Here is an 18,012-nt window from a genome sequence, read left to right as displayed (position 1 = left end):
TTGGCAGTAACCATGCATGTGTATTTGTGTGCGACAGAGAGATTAGAGTAAATTAATTGAACCTTGTGGTAGTTCTGTTTGAGCAAACTATCTGTCAGCAGCTTCACTCAGGGACTCCGAGCTCAGACTTACATGTGGGATTAGTAGATTGCGAACCTACAGAACATGCCATGTAACTGTGACAAGTGTTATAAATGGAAAGATTATTACATGAGGTGAATTACAAAACCTGCAGTTTGTTTGCCTCATGTGATTATTCATCCAGATATGGACAACATGTTCATATTTCACAGAGCAGCAACATTTTACATTTTAATAAGCAAGTATCTTTCCAAACACTACCATTAACATTTCTAAAGATGTTTAATTTTCTACCTGATAATACATGGCATTCATTTAGTGTCCTGTCGATAATGTGGGTTGAAAAGATGTGTAACCGATTATGCATTATTATTCTATTATAACAAATTGCATGGCTGTTTCTATTTCAAAAATAAATGTCACGGTAGCAATAAATGTGCGGTAAATCAATTATTTATGTTGACATTTAATGATGTAGTAATGTCTTCACCAAATTCCAGCAGGTCAATGATGGAAAACGATGCAGAGCAGCATCAAAATGTCACAGAGCAAGGGGACAATAATATAATATGGAACTAATGTCACCTTTTTGGGTTTGTCCTTGGTGGAAATTGGTCTTACCTTCCTCACAGTTGTCGCCCTTATAACCAGTGTTGCAGATGCAGGCGCCCATTATGCAGATGCCGTGTCCTCCACAGTGGATGTCGATGCACTGGTTGGCTGGCACGTCACACTCGGTGCCTTTCCACCCGCTGTAGCACTGGCAGCGGCCACGGGAGTACTGGCCATTGCCGCTGCACAGCACCGGGCAGGCAGCTGGACCGAGCACATCAGTGCGATGGATCAGTTAGACACGCTGGCTTTATGCACTCGTTAAGTTAGACACTTGAACCTACCAAGTTCCTGTTCAGCTCACAAAATTGTGCCGAGTCTTAAAACTTCACAAATGACTATGTCCACGCTCATGAATGACAATTGATTCTATCTCCCAACAATTACTGCCTCTTTATGGGTGGCTGAGTATTTGTATTTGTGTGTGGCTGTTTACCTCGAGAGCAGTCGGGCCCCAGAAACCCTGGGAAACAGTGGCAAATTCCTGAGAGACAATCTCCGTTTCCATGACAATTCTGAGGACACTCCATTATTGACTCTGATTGAGAGAGCGAGGGGGAGAGAAAGAGAGAGAGAGAGAGCGAGAGAGATATGGTTTAAAGATGTAAGTTATGAGGTATGCTTAATATGCAACTGTACATTTTGAAACATAAACACACAAACACACAACAGTCTAATCAGCACATACGAACATCCAATTACCCTGCTGCCTTTATTTCTTTCTCGCTCACACACACACACGCACGCACGCACACACACACACACACACACACACACACACACACACACACACACACACACACACACACACACACTCACACACACACACACACACACACACACACACACACACACACCCCCCACTGCTGGCTCTGTGTTGTACTTTACTGGCCATTTTCTGCACATTCGCACACGCAGAAGAAAAAAAAAAGAAACATTGGCAGAGATTCCAAATGTTTCTACCGAATACAATTATTCAAATGATTGTATTTGAATCATGTATGATCATCTGAATACTAATACTGTACTAGATACAACCACAGCACCTGCTTGAGCATGACTGCTCTCTTTGTGTTAGACCTGAGTGCGGCTGTCTCTCACCTATGACGATGGTATTGTAAGAGACTTGTTCTGTGTTGCGTCCGTCGTTGTAAAAAGCCAGATGCCAGATTCCCGTGTCCAGGTACTGGATGAAGCCGGCCTCGTGCACGTTCACTGAGCGTGTGCGCCGGACACCTCCTCCAGACTCCTCCTCATGTGCACCGGCTGGGTGTGCATGTCCGGCGTCCGTGTCGCTGAGCGCTCGCTTGTCTTTGGAAATGAGGCGACTACCGTCCAGGAGCTCCACAAAGTCGTACTGGAAGACAGCAGAAAGATATTTTTCTCAGGAGAAGAATATTTAACATAACAAAGTGAACAAATTCCTGATGTTTTAGATAAGGCAAGGCAAGGGGTTAGCTCTTTCTTTCATTTGACATAAATTACATGGATGATTCTTGTTAATTGATTCAGTCTACACGTTGATAGGTTATCTCTGTTTAAATAATATTTGAATCTTCTAATCACAAATTTAGATTAATACACAGGTCACGGTGACCTTTGGCCCTTGACCGCCAAGTTCTTATCAGTTCATCTTTGAGTTCAAGCGGATTGTTTGAAGAAATCTCTTCTAGCGTTCCGGAGAAACCTCATTCACGGTCAGGGAAAGGGGTCGGCCTTGAGGTCACAGTGACCTCAATCTTTGACCTTTTATTTCATCTTTGAGTCTAAGTGAACGTTAGTGTCAAATTTGGAAAAAAAACCTTCCAGGCGTTCCAAAGATATCACGTCCATGAGAATGGTGCGGACAGACAGACGACCTTAAAACCTAATGCCGGCGTGGAGCCATAAAAAAGAGAACTTAGATGGATTAAGGTTACGACAAGGACACACACACACACACACAGACACACACACACACACACACACACACACAGCACTGTCGATTATCTAAAGTGCTAACATTGAGCTATGATAGGGGTGGCATTGTATGAAGCTGTCTTTTACAGATAAGTGGATTAGTCCCTTGATAGAAGACATGATTCATCAAACAGAGATGTAAGTGTAGTCAAAGGGTAGTTTAGGTTTGTAAGGAGCTTATCTGCTTCATTATTAACCAAGAATCCATGAAACACTTGACCTAGACACACTTGCTAAGTTGCAAAAGGGATTAATGGTTTTGACATTTTGGAAGGCAGAGTTTTTGTTATCACTTATGGTATTTGTTAAAAGCAGAAAGGCCAGAGTGTTCTGGGTGATTGGGGCAGACTTTCTTAAACGCTATGTCAGCGATCTCCAAATAATGGTGGCTACTGATCTGATGAGATAAGATTTCTTTCTGGGGACACGGATGAAAACACTGCTGCTGGTTAATCCTATCTTCAACACAGGGTTTGTATTTAGCAGTGGACTATCATGTCGTTCTTCATATGGTTATATTCTTGTTTGCTCTCATGCTGTCTGTAAAGCACATTGCTGGATATTCATTTATTCATCCATGTTGAGTATGTTCATTTTGAAAAAACACTAGGCCTGTTGCAAGTGTACATTGCAACGTCGTCCATGACACGTCAAAAACTGACCCTAGAACATTTTATTTGACGCATGGAGTCATTGAATTAGCATATAATTGTATGCGCATGCATGTGTTTGTGAAACCAACCTGTGTGTGTGAGGCCGGCAGGCCTTTGCGTCCATACACTCCAACAAGAGCCTCTTTCTGGACGGAGATGTTGAATTTCAAAAACTGCGGTTGGTCAATATATAGCTGAGACCTCCAAAACACACCTTGAACAAAGAACAATAACAAACCAGCTTGAGAAACACGTCTTGTTACGTGGTAATGAAATCCCCTCTGGATACCATATGAATCAATATGCTCACACAACATTACCGTCTAAACGTCATGGATACACATCACGCACAACGCAAGCACATATTTCAAACATCATTATATTATTAATTTTAATTATTATTATTTTTTTTAAATTGTTGTATTTCTTTCTTATACTATTAGCATTTACCTCCTTTTATTATATTCTTAATTTTAAATAAAATGTTTACTTTAAATTTAAAGTATTGTAACTCTGTGTGAAAGGAGGACCGAGCAGAGTAAGATTTTCATTGTCTGTTAACTGTGCATATGACAATAAAAATATATTGTATCTTGTATTAATTATTCATCTCCTGGAACTGCTCACATGATGCAGTATACTGACTCAGAGTTATTTAGAAATACAGTATGCCCTATGCTTAAAAACATTAGAATGGATTATATTGCAATCAGTTAAATATTTAATCTTTAAAACCACTTAATGATTATTTAGAGAGGCTCAAAAAGTATGTAAACGATAATGTCATAATAAGTAAGGGATGTACGGCGAGCTGGTCCTTATTGCAAAAGGAAGCCCGACAGGATGAGCAGGACCCTGATGGCTACTTACTAAAAAAATCAATAATTTGTCTAAACATATTGATCAAAAAATGTTCATTCATTGCTCCCAACAAAAAAAGCCCTAAAGCTTAAACTGCATCCATAGCAACGGCCTGTTATTCACAGCAGCAGTCTGCTGTAAAAACACAACAGACCATTGAATGCTGCGATTGGCTAGTCAGTAAATATTTAACTAAACAGTGTATTAGAAAACAATAGTCAGCCTCCAACATGCTTTAAATGTCAAGGATTAACTGGTTAGTGCTATAGAATAGCCTCACTTAATTTCCACTTTACCTTTTTAATGATCAGAAAATGTAGAATATATATAAATATGTCCAGCAATAACATATTATGAACTAACAAAAATGTGTTTGAGGATTGAAGTTAACATTTATGGGAGCCCAATATTCAATGAACACATTCAGACTAATGTCATGGGGGAGACATAATAAGTGTAGAACACAAAACAATTCAACAACCTGCAGCCTCCAAAGGGATCATGCAGCGAATCAACACCCATTGCAGGACTGTGGGATTCAACTTCATTACCTTCAGCTCGGTGCCCTTAACACAGGCAATTTAGTGTGTTATGCTGTCGTGAGTGTGTCTTGATGTGTGTGATTTTACATTTTGACATATCCTGTGTGTGAGCCTTACCTGGTGGGACATCTTGTACGGCTCGTCTTCCCACATCCACCTCCCCTGTGTCTATGGTATTGTTCTCTAGAAGAAACATTTTACCTGCAAGGAAAAAACAAACTATTGTAAATCACAGTCTTGAGACACTTGACCTTTAACTAAAACCCACCCCTTGCTGCTACTCCGTCAAGCTGTCAGAGCTAACGGTACTGTGGAGTCCACACTGTCACGAACTTCAAGCCTGGAAGAAATGTCAACCCTTTTTTTGGTAGAATGTAAAAGGGAAGGGTCTACAATATGTGTTTGAAGGATCTATCCAGGATGTCAAACAGATTGAGCAGTGTAAACAGGTTTCAAAGATAAAGACAGAAGCTGAAGCCTGCAGCTCACGAGAGATCAAGACAGAAGACAATGATTAACTTTGTTCCATGAAGCCACGATTCACTCTTACAATCATTAAAAAGCCAAAGCAGCAGTCATTCATTTGGCGAATGTGGCTCAGAAGTTAGAGCGGGTTGCCCCCTTAATCAAAAGATTGGCGGTCCAATCCCCGGCTCCTTTAGTCCATGTCGATGAATTGTAGAGAAAAACACTTAGCCCCAAATTGCTCCCAAAGGATCTGCCATTGGTGTATGCATGTTAAATAATCCAGATGGTGATTTCTGAAGCGTTTATGTGTGTTTATTGTGTGTGTATTAAAAAAACAAACATGTTTACCTTGTTTTCCACAAAGCACATTTCCTGCAATAATTCAAAATCCAATTGAGAAAATCTCATTGGCCTTTGTCGATGAAAACTAGGTTGGCGTGCAAAAATACAACATCTCTGCACTATGCTTTGACCTTGACGAGCTCTGAATCCACAAAACTGGCCTGAAAATCAACATCTGAAACCATTGCATGAGTCCTGGTCCAAGCTGGATGATGCTACGCTAGGATTAGCCAGTCTGCGTTCTCGGGTTTAGTAAGATTTAGTAAGGGTCTGTTGAAGTCATTCCTCAGTGTGTATCCACTTTAAACATGGTCAATAAGCTTAAGATTAGTCTGAGTTGTTTCTCTCCATTATATGCAACATGACTTGTGAAAAGGTTACTAACCCATCCATTTTAAATGGTTAAAGTTGGGGTAAAGTTTTGGCCATGGTAAAGTAGATCACTTCATACAGTTGTCTCAGTTGGGATCCAGACCTTCATCAATGTAATTGAATGTAAATAGTGTGCACTATGGAGATGGAATGGTTCCAGCGCTGTTCAAAGTTTGTAATTTCATAGGCCTTTCCTGTTCAGAACATTATACTTTAACAGCTTAAGTCATGACATATGTGCAGTAAACCAACACTGACGTAAATGTGTGTGTGTGTGTGTGTGTGTGTGTGTGTGTGTGTGTGTGCGTGTGTGTGCGTGCGTGAGTGCGTGTGAGAGAGAGAGACAGTCTAGACGTTAAGCTCAGTGGCTACACTAATATGAGCTTCAACATGACACAAGTCTTCAAGGCCACCTTGAAGCGCACTCGTCCATCTTTATCTCTAACACAACACACTCACATCACTGGCCTCCTTCTCTCTGTCATGGCCAGACCAGACTGTTCTGTTTGGAAGTTCTCCAGAAGCAATTGATGACAAACATAGTTCAAGAACTTGACTCACTTTATTTTCACACACTAATTTTAATGGTGAAGAGGTTTTTAATTAAAAATTGCTTCCAAAAAGTTGGCAGATCTATTTGGCTGGGGTGTTTTTCTGCACCAGACCTGCAGCAGGGTCTGACAGTAAGCCCCACGCAGTTCTGGTTCTGGTTCTCCGGAGCCCCCCTTCCCTCTAGTGGGACTAGCTGAACCTTCATGGTTTTGTCTTATTCAAGGTGGAATCGGAGCCGGTGGCAACAATGACAAGCGTTTATCATTTCTTTATAGAAAGCCAATCTTCTTAATGATGGGTTCATGTATTTATGTAGGTCATATTGAGGCATCTGTACGCCATAGAGACTAATTCAATGTCTCAAATCCCTCACAGTAACAAAAGAACTGCAACTACATGCAACTGTAAATAATATAAAGTGTAACAAATCTGGTGCCATCGCGTGCATCCTCACCATTAAACACAGACCTCAGCTAAACATACTGTGCCACGTCTGTATTTGATGTAGTCATCATACACACTCCAGTTCAATTACATTACAGTATACTTCAGATAATAATAAGCATGCAGTTGATACTTTCATGTATGTTGTGTAAGTAGAGCAGGATTAGTAGCGTTGGATCCATGTTTTGGTGAGGTCTTCATTATGTGGAGGTCTGTTGTTCCCCATTAGAACACTGGATGCTCCCAGAACGTCCCCATGGTCACAACTGGTGACTTTGGATATTTGTAAGTCTGATACGTAACTGGTACAATAAGACATTTATTTGTCATGTACTAGTACATATACATGAAACCCATTGCTAATGGACCATGTTTCAAACCACATTATTTAAACTCAAGAAGATATGGAATGAATGTCAACAACATAATAGACAATAATATAAATAACTGTGAACTGTGCATGTGTGTGTTTACGGGAAAGAGCGATAGAACAGACACCTTTTTAAATACGTGTCTGAAATATATTTAATAGATATTCACTTATTTTAAGTATTTTTTCTTTTTAAGTCCAACTTGCTAAAGCCCTTTTTAATTTAATTGAAAAGAGAAGCCATTTAAACCAAGACAATCCTTTTACATTTTGATTTCTACATCAATGATAAATGTAATATTCCTGTTTGTCCATGGTGCAGTGGTCAAGTTATGTATTATTGCCAGTCGTGAAAATCTTTTTCAGAAAGGTCTGGGTTCATGAACACATGTTGCTGTTGCTACAATATGGGCGACTGTGGCTCAGTGGTGAGCAGAATTGTCTTTCAATCAGAGGATTGGTGGTTCGATCCCCACCTCCGCTAACCCATAGCCTTGAGCAAGACACTTTACCCTAAACAGGACCGATGTCCATGTGAGGAAGAGGTGGGGTCAAAACACCTGACAGGCACCTGGGAGAATACTGCAGGTAGTCGGAAATAAGCATTGATGTTTTTGTCACGTAATTTCTTAAATTAGAGACACTCCCTAGTATGTCACTTACAAGCTGCTTTTTCACTATTCCATTTGATCTGAGAACGACTAACAGAAGCTCACATCTTAGCAAGACAAAGCAAGTCAGAATGGAGCGGCAGATGGTAACGCCAGGTAAACACTGCAGGCTATACTGTGAAAGGATATGTTCATTATGTTCAAATTACCTGACAGCATGGAGAGAGGGACTGTTTACTGGCAACCATTTCAACGAAGAATTACATTCAAATACACAGATTATGCAAAAACCCTTCTGCAGGAAACATAATGCCACTTACACCATGTTTTTTTAAATCCACATATCAGACAACATACATTAACTGCAAGATGTTCTGTGCCAAAGCATTTTGCAGATATATTCATACTGAATGGACCTTCCACTATATACCGCAGCAGCCTCCACTATCACAGTCAAACACTATCCACCTCTGTGACCTCTGCACTCTCACATCTGCACCACACTACTTCCTGCAGTGCCACTGAACATAAAATCACAATTGCATATTAGTTGCATATGGATTTGATTATCAAACAACACAGGGTTGTCTGCAGGGCTGCAATATGAGGATACGTAACATTTAAAGACTACAGCAGGCGGAGCTTTCCCTCAGGCACCGCTAAGGATTTCTGTTGGAGGCTAGTTGGTCTACACCTTACAGCGTCACCAGACTGTCACTGGAGCAAACGTTTCTCACATTCTTTGTTGCTTTTCTCGTAAGAAGAAGGGATAAAAAAGAGTTTAACTCACCATTGTCTGTGGACACCATGAAGGTGTTGGGAGTTGTATCTCTTCCCCCTCCGTTTTCAAACGCTCCGTATCCCTCACTCTCCTGAAGCTGCCAGTTGAGACCAAACAGGTGCATTGCTAGAGGTGAGGAGGTAAAAGAGCACACAAGAGGGGGACAGGTAAGTCATTACAGGGTCTCACATTGAAAAGAAGATAGAATGGAAGAGGAGATGGAAAGAGAGGACAGGAGAGACAAAGACAAAGGGAAGATAAAAGAGGAAAAAACACAAGAGAACAAAATGGTGTCTGAGTCACTAACAGACAAAGGAAGAGTCAACATGCATCTATGTGTATGTGTGTGTGTGTATGCGTGTATGTGTGTGTGTGTACGTGCGTGCGTGCATATGTGTGGGCTGTGTTAAGCATACTGAGCACTTGCAGTATGTTTTTGAAAACATGAATAACAACTAAAATGCTCTCAGGCTAGATACAAAAACGAAATGGGCACCTGCACACACACACACACACACACACACACACACACACACACACACACACACACACACACACACACACACACACACACACTAAAGACCATATTAAAACACATACACAAAAAAATAGTGCCACACACAACCACTCTGACCAATTTCCCTCATTCTCTCCACATACACCAGCACCCGGGGAAAGATACAGTGGAGTGTGTTAGCATCAAAGAACGCCTCGAGCAGCTAATCTGACACAATATAACACTCACCTCTACCACCTACATGCTCCTCTCTTTCTCTATTTGTGTGTGTGCGTGTGTGTGTGTGTGTGTGTGTGTGTGAGTGTGCACGCCTGCCCTTGGGCTCGTAAATCATCCACTCACTATCTATCTCCCTCCTCCTCTTCCCTGCATCTCAATTGAGATGTAACCAGATTTTTTGGAGGCCAAAAAACAGTCAAATTGGAGCAAACCTAAGAGAAGGGAAGCGTCCGCAGCGGTGAGCCTGAGCGGTGAGCCTGTTCCTACCCCCATCACACCTCCCTCCTAAACGCTCTTCTCTGTGTATTCTGCATGCTGTCTGCTCTGACTGTTCGATTAAGAGCTACAGAGCTAAAGTGGCCTTTTAAAAACTGAAGCGGCAGACGGGGAATTTGGTTTTCTGCGTTGCCTTGTCAAGCCAACAAAATGACACACCGCAATTTAATAATGAATGTTGTCTGAGTTTACACTGACATGTCTATGTAACACAGCACATTCCATGTTTCCAGTCTCATTCTGCTGGAGTCAGGCAAACATTTAAAAATGATCTTTATTATAAATAAAAAATACCATTTATTCACTAAAACTTTCTGTAAACCAGATTTCCACTCAGACAGAGGATTATATGTTGCCTGTCATTAAGGACCTGTGGAACGCTTGTCCTGAGGGTGGCGCTAGAGGAAAGACAACGAAGGAATTATAAATTGAGGTGGGGGGCAGGACTGTGCTCATGTCCGTGGTCAGTAAAGGTTGTATTTTGATATTTCCCACTTTTATAACACACTTCAGGATATATTCCAGTTGCAGGGGGACTTCCAGAACAACATATTTACCAGAAACAATATTTTCTTTTTGTATTTTGTGTAGGCATTTAATCTATCTATCTATCTATCTATCTATCTATCTATCTATCTATCTATCTATCTATTTATCTATCTATTTATTTATCTATCTATCTATCTATCTATCTATCTATCTATCTATCTATCTATCTATCTATCTATCTATCTATCTATCTATCTATCTATCTATCTATCTATCTATCTATCTTTCCATTCAGCACCTTTCATTGTCACTTACAGGTCAATAATGTGAAACAACACTAATCCTTAACAGACCCTGGAGAAGGCACTGCTTAATGATTCTGAGATGTAGTAATACTGGAGCTGTAATCATGTGCCAATAGTTAATACCCTTAATAGATCACTTTCACAAGCCAAGACAATCAAACACAACAGAGGACCAATGTGTTCACTCAGTTTGGGAGCACACGGACTGCCATGGGACAACGAAACAAACAAGCCCCCCGTTATTTTACATTGAGAGAAGTTGGACCCGTGTCCCGTGACATGTGAGACGCTCTCACCTGCTTGTGCTGGTGGAACATGAAGGAACACAGAGGAGTCTGGACTGGATTCTTCACATATTAGAGAAAGCCGTGTCAAGGACCAATTACTGATTCAACTTGGGAACATTTAGTGAGAGGACCAACGCGTGCACGAACACACACACACTGATTCCACACACAGCTACACCTTGATGCCTCATTAAATTAGAGCCGTGCTGTGCCAGCACGTTATCCACAACCCCTCCTGGTGAGGACAGGAGCAAAGGGTCATGGGAGAGTGCTGGCTAATCGACAGGAGCCTGCGCATGTCTGTGTGTGTGTGTGGCGGGGAGGTGTGTGTGTGTGTGGGGGGGGGATTAATGACCACGGTTACCAGTCACACAAGACTAGTTCCCTCTAAAGGAACCTTTTGAGGACATTTTTGGAATTAACAGAACATTTCAGAGAAATTATATGAAGGTCGTGGTAATTTGGCATCGATACCAATGGTTCTCAACCTTTTTTCAGTGGTGTACCGACTTTAGCCGAGGACCCCCTCACCCCTCTAAAAAAGATGTAACACAGCGCGTGTGATTTAATAAGGAATATATACAATTCAGTTTATGAACTTACACTTATATTTAATGGAATATTTATTAAATCACAATTTTTGAAGGATTTATTTTTAATATATATATATATATATATATATATATATATATATATATATATATATATATATATATATATATTTCTTTTTTTTAAATCTTACATACCCACTAAGGGCCTTCACATAACCCCATTTGAGAACCACTGTATTATACAGCCAACCACGCTAGAACTAAGGTGAGTAAATAACCTGTCCTTAGGTTATGATCAACTACCCAATATTTCTTATTCTTTATAAATATGAACTGCTTTGTGATTTGAAGCTGTGAGGAGAAGTCAGCACTGGAAACCATCCTGTGGAAGCTTTTGTGTGAAAAAAAATCGATGCAGCAGAACTATTTGGATCGATGAAAGACGGACCATCCCACTGTGCTCAAAGAAGGACTGGAATCAACAATGGTCAGCTTTTGCAAATCCCAGTTCAGCCCTGGTGGTTTGGAACACGGAGAGGGACTGCAGTTCAACCCATAAATGAAAGGAAGTGCAAGAAGATGCCATAGGAAACTGTTTCGCTTGTCCTTATGTTTTAGTAATAGTGCTGTGTTCACACGTGAGCTGTTAAAATGACTCATCCCCTGAAGAATATGAAGCAACTATAGATATGCTGACAGAGGAAGAAATGCTTCCATCACAGCCGTTGTCCACCCACTGTTTCCATTTATGTCCTCTGATTAGACTTCACCTCAGGACTGTGTCAGGGTGCTCAGACTCTCCTTAATAGACCTGTATCACAGCAGGCATTTTGACTTGACCTGAGGAGGACCTTGAGGTTTTGGGTTTCTACTTTACATGTTTACATCCTTTAAAGTTCAAAGACACATTATTTTTTCTCATACTGTCTGTTTGAATATACCTGTATTCACCCTCTATCGGGAACACTCTGTTTTAGCACTTGTCTCTTTAAGGCCACATCCCAACAATCCCAATCTGCTCGGATACTTTTTTTTCTGATATAGAAAATTATGGTGCAACCATGCAAAGTAAGTTCTAAAGTCTTGGATGACATATTCTAAGTGACATAGGAAGGGGAGTAAAATCTGAAATGCTTGTTTTTTCCTCAAATCTAGGCAGTCCACAAAAAACTTATTTCACAGTTTGTGGGTTAGTAGGCACTCAAGATACCAAATGCATGTGCACAGTTGACAGAAGATTTTCATAATATGTCCCCTTTGAGTCCAATGAGGAGGTTTGCCTAATAGCAGGGAACACCGAACTGGATAACCATTAGTTACACCAGTTCATTTCTTGCTTTTATAAGTCCCCTGTGTATGTTGTTGCACCTTTATCATTCTGATTTGTTACATGGAAAGTGAAGAGTTATTCCAGTCCAGTATCCCGAGGAATTGCATCCATATTGGATGTTTCTACACCACACGATTTATGTCCACTGCCACGCTGAATGCCAGTGCAGGAAGTATTATGCTTTAATGTGAGGCTGAAACTAAGGCAGTGGGGGCTGGAGAGATGGGTGGTTATGTAGCTATGTGGCTATGTCGCTATATGGCCATGTAGCTATGTGGTTATGTGGCTATGTTGCTATGTAGCTATGTCGCTATATGGCTATGTAGCTATGTGGTTATGTGGCTATGTAGCTATGTGGCTATGTGGTTATGTGGCTATGTGGCTATGTAGCTTTGTGGCTTATTTATCTAAAAAAAACAAAAAAAAAAATGAATTTCCCTTTGGGGATCAATACAGTATCTATCTATCTATCTATCTATCTATCTATCTATCTATCTATCTATCTATCCATCCATCCATCCATCCATCCATCCATCCATCCATCCATCCATCCATCCATCCATCCATCCATCCATCCATCCATCCATCCATCCATCCATCCATCCATCCATCCATCCATCCATCCATCCATCCATCCATCCATCCATCCATCCATCCATCCATCCATCCATCCATCCATCCATCCATCCATCCATCCATCCATCCATCCATCCATCCATCCATCCATCCATCCATCCATCCATCCATCCATCCATCCATCCATCCATCCATCCATCCATCCATCCATCCATCCATCCATCTATCTATCTATCTATCTATCTATCTATCTATGCTGTTATGTAGCTATGTGTATGTGGTTATGGAGCTACGTGTTTATGTGGTATTGGAGCTATGTGGCTATGTGGTTATGGAGCTATGTACAGTGGCAAGCCATCAGGGCCCGCTAAGCCTTCTCTGCTGGCCCAAACAGAATCACAAAGTTATATGGTTATAAGTTTCATATGGTGCGTGTGTGCCACAATCAGCTTTTAAACTAAAAAGCTTGCGTAGTGACCATTTCCATGGGCCGCCACTAGCTATGTGGCTAGTCTGACTTCCATGCAGGAAACTGAAGTTTGAATTCAGACACAGACCTGTAATTAGTGTTTTCCTTCAATACCTTCCCTCAACCTAACCAAGTGATTTAAGTAACCTGAAATATACCAATGTCGCTGAACCCAAACCATATCTTACTAGAGTTGAATGATTTATCTAGTTCAAATTGACATTGTGATGTGACAGAATGCAGTTTTCAATTATCAAAAGTTGCGATTATAATATATTTTTTTAATGCCACACAATGCTACAAGTTAACTTTCTCATCATATACATTATTAATTACTATAACATGATTAATTGACCCCTTGCTTCATGAGACAGCCCTTACTTTTGAGGAAAGCGTATGTAGGAGATCAGCAGCAGGAAGGAGAATTCTTTGAGCATATCAGCTGACAATGAAACAAGTGGCATCGCCATGCAGCTCTTTGAGTGCACAGGTAAGATAATATAATATGAAGGCAGTAGAATAAAGTGCTTTTATATTTAAGTTAAATTCAGATTAAAAAAAATACAAGTTCAATATAGCTGCATATAGAATAATTAAAGATATAATAGGCTACTAGTGCAAAAAGCAGGAACATCTTCCATAATTGAAATGAACTCATTTGAAACATTGATGCCTTTGAGCTATGTTTTGGACATAAATGCTGAGCAGCGTGGGACATTGTGTCCTTGTTGTTTTACAAACTACTGTCCTGGCAGATTCACAAGAGATTAAAATCAGTCTCTGCTAATTATTACAAATCATTATGCAGTGGCTACCAAAATGATCCTAGGCATGGCAATAAAGCTTAGGCCTGAATGCAAATTTTGCAAATGCAAGAGTACCAGCTGATTCATGGAATGATTGCGATGAAGCAGTGTATCCTCACTGAAACATATTTTGAATAAATGGAATAATAAGAAGAACTGGTTTTAGACCAGAGTGGGTGAGGAAAACATATCTCTTTGACTCTGAGATGTTGAAACCAGAAAAGCCTTAGAATAAATGGATTTCACAGAATCATTAAAACTCAGCAAACCGCAGTGGGAGTCACAAAGAGACATTCGTGGTAATGGGTTTACTGAGTGGGAGTGTAACAGTGTTTTATGGGGCACACCTTGGCTCAGTTAGTAACAGGGGAAGCGTCATGTGTGTTTGTGTGTGTCTTTGTTTTGCTTGCACATAAACTAAATGACTTGAAAAAAAAACAGCAACTCAGGAACATCCCTTTATATTTGCATATGCGTTGCTATGATGCATGCATGCAGCAGCTGGTCCATTTCCATGTGCTTTGCATGCTAACACTTTATTCTAACAGACATTTGAAGAGGAGAATTGGTGGGTGCCAGAAGGGAGCATCTGAGCAGCAATGCAAAACTTCACTTCTAAATGATTCTTTTGTCCCTTTCGGACATTCACTTCTCTGTGTTAATGTGTTGCTTACATGTTGGTTCCATTAAAAAAACACACACTCATTTTCTTATGACTACAGACATTCCCACCACCCTAACACAATGCACCTTCATGCACAAGCCTGGATGAGGATTTCTTTTTTGACAACATTAGTAATGGTCCGCCTTCTCCATACAGCACTATAACACACTTTTCATTGTCAATCGGTTCTTAGGAACAAGGGAAATCAAGTTTCTCTATCACTCTCTCTATATATATAGCTGTGGATGTATAAAAATGTATAAATGTGTGTGTATGTGTGTGTTGTTAAGTCTTAAAAGATGCTTTGTATGAAACAAATTCAAATAATGCTGCATTGGGGAGTTCTTGATACACACACACACGCACGCACACACACACACACACACACACACACACACACACACACACACACACACACACACACACACACACACACACACACACATACACACAGGCTTGCCTGTGGCAAAGAGATCTCCAAGTCCAAGGACCATCTGAGCTCCAATCATAATTGCTTCTGTTCATTGTGGGATTCAATGACCTTTAGAAAGAAAACACCACTCTTCCTCCTCTTTAACTCTTTTTTTTCTATCACTCCTCCTTTTCTCAAGGCTTTTTAAAAACAATACCATTCGCACAGTCTAACAAGGGGCAAACTGCCCTGACACTTCAAAAGCGATATAGGGGAGAAGAAAAAGTGGACGCAGTCATATCTGAGCGCTCAGAAACAATGTTCATTTCATTATTTCAGCCTCTGGAAGAGCGCTCGACCTCCAGTACCCTCCCCATGGTCACTACTTTATGTAAATGCTATCGCCTGTTGGTATAAGCTGTTAGCCAGACGCCTCCAGTGAGTCCAGCAAGGTTGAAGAGTTTAATGACTTCAGTGGCACGCTCTTAAAATGAGTGTGCATGAGTTCTATGTAAGGGGATGTTTTACACAAAAAGAACAAAGATATCTCTGACAATTACTAAATATGCAAGGATAACACATTTCAGCACTGGGTTTGTTAGATTGATCTAAACCTAAATAAACCTGACAATGAACTCTTTGAGTTATTACTCTGAGAAGATTCCTACCTTTCATCAGCACCCTGAGGGAACCTGAACAAAGCATTCCTACTATTTGACAAACTCCATATTTGTCTGTCATCACCGTTATTCAAGTTTTTCTGATGAAGACAAGGATTAAGGTCTTAAATCAGTATTTTATTGTGGCTGCATGTACATACAAATGTAAAGGAAACATAATCATGTGAACCATTAATTGACTGATGTACTTATGTTGAAAATCTGACAATCCAGCTTGCCGACAATTCATCGTGGCTCACTGTAATATCAAAACCATGTTTCGAAAGAGGATTCCAGCTACAATTTGCCATGAAGTCTGCCCGACATATTAGCCCACACATCACCTATAGCACATCCTGGAACACGGTGGAGAGCGAGGGGGAGGAATACGGCCTGGAGAAAGGAAAACCCTGGCAGTCTGCTTATCTGATGGGCTCATACCACTGAGTGAAAGCCGACACATGCAGCAACAAGAACGGCTGATACAGTGAGCGCTAGAGAGGCGAGAAAGCTGGACAACTTTGGAGGAGAAGAGAGGAGGGAAATATATTTGGACAAGGCAGAAATAAAAATCCCATCCTTCATCCTGCACCTGGGCCAAACCAAACCCTTCAGACCAATGTGTGCGCATGTATCCACAGCACTGATTAGTGTGTGTGTGTGTGTGAGAGAGAGAGGCGAATAGAACAAAGCTGTGTGTGTGTGTGTGTGTGTGTGTGTGTGATCTTACCTATGCAATAACAGAGCAGGACAGAGAGCAGTACAGATAGTCCTACTGCACTGAGAGCGGTACACCTGAGGGAAACCAAACAAAAAGATGGTTGTTGTGTTGCTGTCATGGGTTTCGTTCTGAAATAACCTTCACAAAATAATAGACACATCTTCGAGATCCACTGCTGCAGCTTCACAATTACTTCATTTGATCATGATCAACTTCCATAACTGTGACTGTGGTTTGGAAGATAGAGTGGTTTGTCCCTCATTCAGAGGATCGATAGTTCGATCCCCGGATCTTTTAGTCCATGTTGACGTGTCCTTGGGCAACACACTTAACTCCACACTCCCAAAAGCTCTGCCATTGGTGTGTGAATGGGTGTTAATGGTTAGTTAGTCCTGATGAACAGGTGTGTGAATAATGTCATGTAGTGTTAAAGAGCTTTGAGTGGCCAAGACTCAAAAAGAGATATCGATTATGTCCAAAACACCAAAAGCAATGTTAATCTAACTTAATGCCACATACAACTACTTCTACCCAGTTCAACACAGAGCTGTGTTGCCATGTAGAATGAGCAGATAGACCTGAAATACAAAATCTCCATTCCCGGGGATGTTTGTCTAACTCGTTAAAATACTGATTTCCTTTGTGATTCTATCCACTTAGATCCCTGGTTGTCTGACCAACCAAGAGATACAGACTGCTCATTAGAAGCACCGACCCCTGAGAAAGGCTTATGTGTTGAAAAGCTCATTTAGTTTGTGTTTTTTCTCCTTGATTCAAGCTGCATAGTGGCATCTGATACCCGGGTAGCCAAAAGGCCCTGGTTCTGTGTCAGCCAGAAGGGACGTGTTGGACTGACACAGGTTTCCACGCTGTCAATGACTGATGAACAAGCATCTCTCTGAGCAGACATGTCCTATTCCAAGCACTTACATTGAGATAAGTCTTAAATCCCAATCAACTGGAAAACTTTGTAAAATCTGGGAGCAATTTATTTTAACTTCAACGACCTTTGTGACTGGAAGTCTTTTGTCCCAGTCGATGTAATCTGCAGGACCTTCTAATGTCGAGCCAAATGCGTAGCCG

At 40.8% G+C, this 18,012-nt stretch overlaps 1 protein-coding gene across 1 annotated transcript in view; it reads right to left on the bottom strand.

Annotated features, from left to right (window-relative positions):
* Window positions 1-18,012, bottom strand: part of LOC137794835 (teneurin-3-like) — a 274,268-nt gene that overhangs the window by 74,780 nt on the left and 181,476 nt on the right. Inside the window, exons 11-17 of the mRNA XM_068591903.1 lie at window positions 16,939-17,003; window positions 8,658-8,774; window positions 4,826-4,909; window positions 3,395-3,519; window positions 1,795-2,050; window positions 1,130-1,231; window positions 703-897 (exon numbers count right to left, since the gene is read on the bottom strand). Of these exons, the coding sequence (XP_068448004.1) occupies window positions 703-897; window positions 1,130-1,231; window positions 1,795-2,050; window positions 3,395-3,519; window positions 4,826-4,909; window positions 8,658-8,774; window positions 16,939-17,003 (944 nt within the window). The remainder of the gene's footprint in view (window positions 1-702; window positions 898-1,129; window positions 1,232-1,794; window positions 2,051-3,394; window positions 3,520-4,825; window positions 4,910-8,657; window positions 8,775-16,938; window positions 17,004-18,012) is intronic.

Source organism: Clinocottus analis, unplaced genomic scaffold (genome assembly GCF_023055335.1).
Source record: "Clinocottus analis isolate CAN_PGR_092001 unplaced genomic scaffold, fCliAna1.0.p SCAF_26, whole genome shotgun sequence".
NCBI classification, from domain to species: domain Eukaryota; kingdom Metazoa; phylum Chordata; class Actinopteri; order Perciformes; family Cottidae; genus Clinocottus; species Clinocottus analis.
The sequence above is the reverse complement of the archived record's forward strand: the minus strand, read 5'-3'. Positions and strand labels throughout refer to the sequence as shown.